At 44.2% G+C, this 9,209-nt stretch overlaps 1 protein-coding gene across 1 annotated transcript in view; it reads right to left on the reverse strand.

Annotated features, from left to right (window-relative positions):
* The window catches only part of METAP1 (methionyl aminopeptidase 1), a 32,142-nt gene extending 23,895 nt beyond the window's left edge, over positions 1 to 8,247 (reverse strand). The window contains exons 1-2 of the mRNA XM_080916400.1: positions 8,117 to 8,247; positions 1,779 to 1,830 (exon numbers count right to left, since the gene is read on the reverse strand). Coding sequence (XP_080772526.1) covers positions 1,779 to 1,830; positions 8,117 to 8,230 — 166 coding nt within the window. The 5' untranslated portion in view covers positions 8,231 to 8,247. The remainder of the gene's footprint in view (positions 1 to 1,778; positions 1,831 to 8,116) is intronic.
* Between the last annotated feature and the right edge of the window lie 962 nt (positions 8,248 to 9,209).

The raw sequence follows: 9,209 nt of genomic DNA on the forward strand, positions 1-9,209 counted from the left end.
TTTTGCTGAGCACTGTAGTATAAATCTGTAGTTCCAGCAGTTGGGAGACTAAAGCAGGAGGATCATTAAGTTCAAGTCATACCAGGTGCTCCATCACTGGATCCCAAGACTGTTGAGATGGCTCAGTGAAAGAAGGAGCATGTGCCTCCCAAGCCCAAGTCTGATCTCCAATCCCCACACGGTAGAAGGAGAAAACCGTATCCCCCCATAGTTTTGACTTCCTTCCGCACATGTTGCACGTAATGATAAATACAAAAAAATAAAATAAATAAAATTTTAAAAAAAAATTTTTTAAATGTAGCTTCTGTCTCCAAACAGGTTCAAAGGTTTTTGCTCAGTCACACTCCCAGGGAGGAGGAAGGAAAGCACAGAAGCCTTTCACACCCAAAGCTCCCGGTTGATCTGCATTCCTGCCCTTCTACAAGCACTATTTTCAAAGGAGAATTGAAAGCAGACCACAAACAAACACCACAAAGCCATCAAGACAAACAAGAGCTAAAACTCACAGGTTCTTTTCTACTCTCTACAGAGCTCACTGGAAATTTACACCTGAAAATTTAAGTAAGCTTTCATTTCAGGACCCATGTCACCTGAGTCCCAAATGCTAGACAAGAACTAGATTCCTAACAATCCTGAGATGAGCTGAGGCTGGAAGCAACTTTGTAAACAGCTGTGAAAGCAAAGGACACCACACTATTTTTCAAAAACCACAATGCCATAGGTCCAGATAAGATAAAGGCAGTGTGCCAAAGAGCATCAGACTTCATCCAATGTAAGCCACAAAATACATGACCTCCAAGCCATACACAGCCATTCAAGGGAACAAACCAAAAGCAATTTATCTCTTCCTTTATGCTTTGGTGAACTTCCACTTACAGTACGCCCCACTCACAGACTAAATTTCTTCCTGTGGATAACCCAGAACTCGCACTAAACACTGATATTGCTTTATACTACCACAAAAAAATATATCTTGGTAGAATTTTTATTTCCTTTTCCTTCAAAGTTGGTTTGGCTAACCTCAGAGCAGCCGACACCTAGAAAACAGATGAGTACAAGGTACCAAAATTATTAAGACAGAAAGTTTACACCAACTACCAGGCAAGCCTACCTCCATCAGATGGTACTACTTTATGCATAGCAAGTCTTTACCAATTCCCAGGAAACCATGCCAGGCTGTTTCCGGTAACTAAATTTACAAGATGGGGAGCTGATACAGAAGGGCTACCCTGAATAAGCCTCATACCAGTGTGGCTGACAGTAGCTAAGAGCCAGTTAATAGTTTCATTCTGTTGGGGTCATATAAGGGAGCTCCCAAAAATGAACAGGGTCTGGTGACACATGCCTATAATCCAGAGCCTGGAGGGTAGAAATAGAGAGGTCAGAAATATAAGACCATTATCAGCTACAGGGCAACAGAGATCTAGATCTAGACGGGTAAAATCAACTAGTACTGCCTCCTCAGCCTACAATATGCAAGCATTTCTAACAAAGACAAGAGGGTGCCAAAAGGTTAGGGCACTATCAGGTACTGGCCAAGCTACATCCACCTATCTTAGCAAAGATCTCATATTTTCATATTAAACCCATGAAACAAGATTAAGCAGATATAATTCAGACATATTTTATTACATATTACCAAGAAATAATAATTCCAGATGTCAGGATCATGCTTTCAGAACACTCAAACACATACTTTCTGAACTAAAAGACGTCCTGACACTAAGACAAAAGCTCCACTCAAGGCAAAGGCCATAAGGATAAGCAATGTTACTTACTTGCTTTCTTATGTAGTAGCTTGTGAGTTGCCCAGCTCCCTTTAAAGCATTCCTAAAAAAGGAAACAAGGAAATCAGTTTCAGGCCTTCCTTAATCAGCAACATTTTTAAGGACTGTTGCACCCAAAAGTTATTCATCAGGCACAGGTCTTTAATCCCACAACTCTGGAGGCAGAGGCTTCTACACCAACCAGGACTACAACATTGAAAGACTACCTCAAAAATAAATAAACACAGAGACTAAAACACAAAAGTTTGCAACATCAATATTTAGAGAAAGCTTAGTAAATGACATCAACTCATAATATCAATTCAGAAAGTAATCTAAGGCTAGGGTGATAGTTCAGTGGTAGAGCATTTGCATGAAGTATATAGAGCCTTCAATACCTGAGTATTCCTGCCCTGCCCCACCCATGCAGTGTTTGAACACTTACTCCCTAACTAACTGGTATTACTCTTTGGAAAGGTTGTAGAACCTTTAGGAAGGAGTCTATGGGGAGAAGTAGGTCACTGGGGGCTAACCTTGAGTTATGATGCCTGGTCCCATTTCCTGACTGCAGATACAGTGTGATCAGCCCACCTCATGCTTGGTCCACCAGTTTTCACTATATGCACTATAATGGATAATATAATATCCCTTCTTAAACTGTAAGCCAAAACAACCATTCCACCTCTACAATTCTTCTGTCAGGAAGCTTTAAAAACAAAAAACAAACAAACAAACAAACAAACAGTCTTAACTCTGGGAACAAATCTGGAAACCAACTCTGTCAAGTGCTCAAGTCTGTAATAGGTATTCTCTAGTCTGAAGCCTGTCTGGTATCTATTGTTGCTAGAACAGACTCATCCTTAACAGAATCTTATCCCTCCCTTTTCATAGTACTGTGTATTTCTTTATAAATTAAACTATGGAGTTAGTCATGGAATGTTCATCTTATTGTTTTCATGTATTGTAAAATGGTAAGGAACCAACCGTCTTATATTTACTACTGAATGCCTAACCTGGAGCCCAGTACCTTATTCACAGCATGAGTTGATACCACTTCCCCAAAAATGATATACTTCCAACATTTCTGTCAAAAGGCATACGTGCACACTGTGATGGTTTGCATTTGCTTGGCCTAGGGAGTGACACTATTAGAAGGCGTGACCTTGTTGGAGAAGTATGTCACTCTGGGTGTGGGCTTGGTGATGCTTCTCCTAGCTGCCTGAGGATGCTCAGTCTGTTCCTGGCTTCCTTTGTATGAAGATGTAGAACTCTCAGCTCTGCCTGTACCATGCCTGCCTGGATGCTGCCATGCTCCCACCTTGATGACAATGGAGTGAACCTCTGAACTTGTAAGCCAGCTCCAATTAAATGTTGTCATTTATAAGATTTGCCTTGGTCATGGTGTCTGTCCACAGTAATAAAACCCTAAGATATAAACACACTCCCCGTTTCCTCTGGTTGCATATCTAGGGTCTTTAGAAAGCCTGCAATGTCAACAATCCCACATCACCAACATTTTTTAAAGACATTTTGTAGAGGGTGGGTAGTACATACACAAGCACACCCACAAAGGACACGAGAAACTCAGGAGCTGGAATTGTAAGGCAGCCGTAAGCCACCCATTTGGGAGCTAGAAACGCAAGAAGTCCTCTGCAGGAGCTGCAAATGCCTTTAATACTGCACCATTTATCTAGCTTCCCCAAAAACATGTATGTCTTATAGCTCTATATTTGTTATTTTCCTTCCTGGTTGGTCAATTCCTTCTTCTTACTATCCATTTTTGTAAAAGTGTACATGGCATTTGTGGATGAGAAGCAAACAGGCAACACCTGCTACCTGTGAGCCGAGTGACAGAGGGCAGGAGCGTCACTGACCAGATAAGAGCTGATGACCAGCTCACTGACATGCACATCTAGTATGTACTAGGAATCTTTAAAGAGTCAGTATTCTGTCATTGCTATTTTGAAAGAACTAGTTGTAAGCATTTGTCCAAAATATAAGTTGGGCATGTGCCTGTGATTCCAGCATAAAAGGCTAATAAGCTAGGAGTCCTTAGGAAGACCCAACTTGAACTACATAAAAATTTATCTTAAAAAAAAAAAATTACCCAAATGTCCTAACCAATACTTACTCTCAAATATTTTTACTTGAGATCTGTGTTCAATATACGAGGCTGGAGCCAGAGCAACTCGTCAGCAGGTAAGAGCACTTGTTGATGTTGCAGAGGACCCTAGTTCGGTTCCCAGCACCCACACAAGGGGCTCACAACCATCCTTAACTCCAGTTCCAGGGGTCTGATGACCACTTCTGCCCTCCAAGATCACCATGCACCCACACTGTATACATACATACATGCAGACCCAACAAGCAGACTCTCACACATGATAAACAAATAACAAACAAGGACAAGGTAATAAGTATCTTGAAATCATTTACCAAACACTAGGCTAGTTACATGTTCTTGTTAACCCTCCTCCCAATTCTATGGTACCATCCACCCAAAGGCACAAAGACTGTGAAACCCATGTCTCACTACAAAGGCCATCTCCTCCCACTTAGCTACAGTCACTGACTTTCTAAGATCTGATGGCCACAAACAGTAGACAATGAACAGAACAGAACCTGGCTAAATAACAGCAGTCAAGAAACTCAAATTTTGGCTGGGCGTGGTAGGACATGTCTTTAATCCCAGTACTTGGGGGTTAAGTTCCAGCCTGGTCTACAGAGTGAGTTCCAGGAGAGCCAGGGCTTCACAGAGAAACCCTGCTTTAAAAAAAAAAAAAAAAAACAAGAGGGGAGGGGAAGGGAAGGGAGAGGAGAGGAAAGAGGAAATTTTAAGTTCACAATTAATCAACAGACGACTTTGGCCATCCATCCAACGCAAGGGTAGACTCACTTCCACATCAGGCCACTCCTCTCATCTTTACGTAATGAGTTAAGCACACAGTGACACACAGGACTTCAGAAAACAGCAGTGAATACACCTCAGCTCCCACCTCAAAAAACAAAACAAAACCCTTACAAGTGAAGAAACTAAGGTATATACAACTGCTGTTAATTTAGGAAGACGAATACCACAACCTTTGGAAAGCTCAATTTTAAGGATAATGGGTCTTATTCCATTAAAGGAAGAAAATTCCTTAAAATGAAACAACTCAGATAAAAGTGTTTTTTAATTAAAATTATTTATCTAGCTTACTTTTCTGGTTGGTGCCTTACCTATTCATTTCACCTATCAAAACCAAGATAGGATCTCTTAGTGCTCCTGTTTTCAAAAGATAATGAAGACCAGAAGTTACATGCACATCGAACAGCAGAGGAGCCTCTGTTCTCCTTTACGGACAGTTACTCATTTATTCAATGGGCTGACCACTCGCTGCCTACAAAGTACAGTAACAGGGAAGGAGCATTCGGCCATATAAAGGATGGCTCACCTGTGTTAAGACACTGCTTAACAAATAAGGTAACTGCAGGTCATTAACATGGTATGCAAGTGTCACAGTGCTATAAAAAGGTGCCTTGTAGTTTGGTTTGGTTTGGTTTGGTTTGGTTTGGTTTGGTTTGGTTTGGTCCCAAAGACAAGCTGGCCAATACAGGGAACCATAGAGTGAGAAGAAAGGAAAAAGCCTGAAAAGAACATGCCCAATGACAAGGAAAAGCCTTGGGCTCAGCACCATGTAAACTGTGTTTAGGAAAAGTGACTTCAACAAGGTCTCTACTGGGGCTGACAGAACATTTCCAGAACAAGTAACATTTTGATATAGACATAAGAAAAGACATGGACACAGCCCATGACTATAGGAGGTAACGGCCTAGTGTGAGAAGAGCTGCTCTAACTGTCAAATTGTCCAGAACACCTAAAGCAGTAAGAACCTCATTACTGAAATAAGCACTGAGATCCAGTCTGGCTCCGTTTGAGTGGTTTGTTTATGAAGTGAGGAATTACAGTGGAGAAATGAACTACAGCTGATTCATTAACTAATTTCACAAACTAGCCATGGGAGGTGATGATAGGAATGAAGACATCAGATGCTACTCTGGGTGTATAACTACCGAGATAACAGTAATACTAGTAATATACATACAGACTACACTCACCAGACTGAATAAATCTTCGATGTCCTAGTCTTTACAACAGAATGCCACCTAAGACCAATGAACCATACACTTTTAAGCATTTATGTATTTCTTAATTTATAACTGTCATTTTCCACCTTCTCTTTCCTCCCTCCAACCCTTCAAATAAACCCCCTCGATCTTAAATCCATGGCCTCTATTACTGTGTGTGTGTGTGTGTGTGTGTGTGTGTGTGTGTGTTTCTAAACATATAACTGTCTCAGTCCATACAATTATCCTAATGTGTATGTGATTTCTGAGCTGACCTCTTGGTACTGGATAATCAATTGGGGAGCTATTGTCAGTACACATCAATCCATGCATGCCACCAGCTGTTCTAAGATTTCATTTCTATATTATGTGCATGGGTACTTTGCCTGTGTACCAGATGCCTGGTGCCAGAGAAGATTGTGAGCCACCATGTGGTGCTGAGAACTGAACTCAGGACCTCTGGAAGAGTAGCCAGTGCTCTTGACCACTGAGCCATCTCTCCAGCCCAACCATTTTTTGTTTGTTTGTTTTCTTTTCCTTTTTTTTTTTTTTTTTGAGATAAGAGTCTCATTATGTAGCAAGGGCTGGCCTTAAAACTCACTAGGTAAACCAGGTTGGCCTAGTAGAGTTCTATCGGTTCCTGCCTCCAAAGCACTAGGATTAAAGGAATATGCTACCACACCCAGCACCTACCAACTTACACAGTACGAATTGTATACATTAATCTATTCAGATGGCACACAATTTTCATAGCAAATTTAATTCAAGGTTCCACGCAGAAGTCAGTAAATTAAAGTGGAAAGTGTTAAAGCCACAAGAGGCCCTCAACCGGGGTGATAGCTCCAAGGATCAAGCAACATATCTCTCCCCTCTATGCGCAATGCTTAGAAAGTGACAACAGCAAGGTCAAGAATCATATACTCTCTAAAAGCAAGACCCATACAATAGTGAAGGTTTATCTACAACTGCTAAGGCTTTTAATCATAGGTTTTAACTGTTACTTATTTTTTCTTTAGAAAATAGTTGTTTTTGCTATTTTCACCCCCCAAACCCAGAGATAAGAATTTTTCTGAGCAGCCCTGGCTGTCCTGGAACTTGCTTGTAGACCAGGCTGGCCCAGAATGAGATCTGCCTGCCTGCCTGCCTGCCAAGTACTGGGATTAAAGGCACATGACTATGGCTGGTGACATAATTATTCTTGTTTAACTTTATCTATATATCAGCATTAAATTGTACTGGAATCCTTTAAAAAGCAAAATATCTTAAATTATAGGGCTATAGGGTCTTCCTTAATCTCACTGTCAGCACAATCTAGTACAATACAGAAGAAAAAGTATCCTCATTCTGTCTGTATGGGGTGACACTAGAACTTGGGAAATTAAGTCATTTCACTTACTCAAGATCTCAAAGGAATTAGCATGCCAAGGCCTTTCTTTGGAGGACGGATTAACTCCCCTCTCCCAGGAACATGTCAGTTTATTATGTTTTTAAACCTTGTTCTCAACAAATTGTAACTAAGTGCCTAATAACTATCTATTGCTGCCTTGTCATTATTCTGAGTCTCAAAACACAACAGAACACAAATACTGTTCAATAAACATATACTCCTGTCATAGGGCCCCACTCAGTACTGGGTTGGCTCAGTTGCACAAAAACTTCTACATCGGAGCCTTAAAGCACAACCCTTGAGGCAACTGTCCTTTCTACTCCGTAGGAACTTCGGTAACTGAAGTGACTCATCCCTTTACCTTACCAGTTCTCAAATTAATAACCCGAGATGCTAACGGAAAAAAAGAATGAATTACACAGACCCCTCTCCACGCCTACACTCAAAGTTGCTTAAATGTCAAAGCTCGGTAGTAAAACACAAAAGAAGTAAGGCTGAAACTAGCTCTCCTCTACGGGAGACTGCGGCCACCCCGAGGCCCCGGGAGGTCGCTTCCGTCTCTGTCCCGGATTGCACGGGCACCGGAGAGAAGCCCCGGGAGCGCGGCCCGCGGCGTCCAGACCCGACCCCGGCTCGGGCGGAGGTCGTGAGCTACCGGTTCCCGCGCGCCCCTACCTGCGCGCACACCTGGCCGCTCTCCGGGCCGCGGATGCGTGGCCCGAACCCGCCGCAGGTCAGCTTCCGCCCCCGCGAGCGCCGCCGGCCGGCTCTCCAGGCCCGGGCCGCTCCGAGGCCCGAGCGGGAGGCGACAAGGCCCAGAGGCGGAGGACCGGAGGGGCGCGGGGTGGGCGGCTACCTGCGAGCAGAAGTACGAGCCCTGGATGCCCAGCTTGATGCAGGTGGGACACTGGAGCTTGGCCTCGCTGCTGCAGCCGTCCGTCTCGCACACCCGTGTCTCCACCGCCGCCATGCTGCCTGGCTGCCGGAGGAGGGAGGAACCGCCAAAGGGAGGGGAGAGAGACCCAGCCGGGGAGGAGCTCAGATCTAGGCCTAGTCGCCGGACCGGGAGGAGGAGGAGGGCCCGCCCCTACGCAGCGCACCCCGCCCCCTCCGCGCACGCGCGGCGAGTGCCCCGCCCCTAAGCGCGCGCTCACCTGCTGCCCCGCCCCTCCCTCCGACAGCCCCGCCCTCTCCGCGCACGCGTAATGGTGCGGGGCTTTGCAGCCTCAAGCTGCCTCTGCCTTCCCCGCCGCCAGCCTTGCAGCGACGGCGACACTACGTGGGGTCTGCGGAGACCCTACACCCCACTTCTGTCCTCTGGGCGCCTCGGGAGTGACGTCGGGACCGGGACTGTGGTATTCTTGAGCCTTCAGTGTTTCCTTCACCCGCAGGTGGTCGGGAAGGGCGTGGGTTCCTCTGCTTGGTTCACCTGGCGCTTTTTTTTTTTTTAATTGTAAATTCTCTGCATTTACATTTCAGGTGTTATCCCTTTCCCACAGTCCCATCCCCCTTTCCCAACCTGGCACTTCTTGGAAAGTAATTCCCTTTTCTGAGTTCCGCTTCTCTCTGTCATTGAGTGCCTCAAAAAAAAAAAAAAAAAAAAAAAAAAAATACGCTCATTCTTAAAAAAATATCAATGGGCCGAGATGGGACTGAAGTCCGCCCTTCCTCGTGTCTTTCTTTCCACACTCCGCCATTGAAATACATGGTGCTAGTAACTTCCAGATTGTTAAGTACTGGCGATTTTTTAAATATCTGATTTTATAGTTTGAGAAAATTCTACCAATCAAGAAATGAGGTTCGCCGTGCAGTGGTGGCGCCTACCTTTAAACCTAGCACTCGGGGACAGTGGCAAACAGATCTCTTGAGTTGGAGGCCAGTCTGGTCTACAGAGCAAGTTCCTGGACGTCCAGGACCATCCAGAGAAACCTGTCTCAAGAACCAAACCA

This window comes from Micromys minutus, assembly GCF_963924665.1.
Source record: "Micromys minutus genome assembly, chromosome: 4".
In the NCBI taxonomy this organism is placed as follows: domain Eukaryota; kingdom Metazoa; phylum Chordata; class Mammalia; order Rodentia; family Muridae; genus Micromys; species Micromys minutus.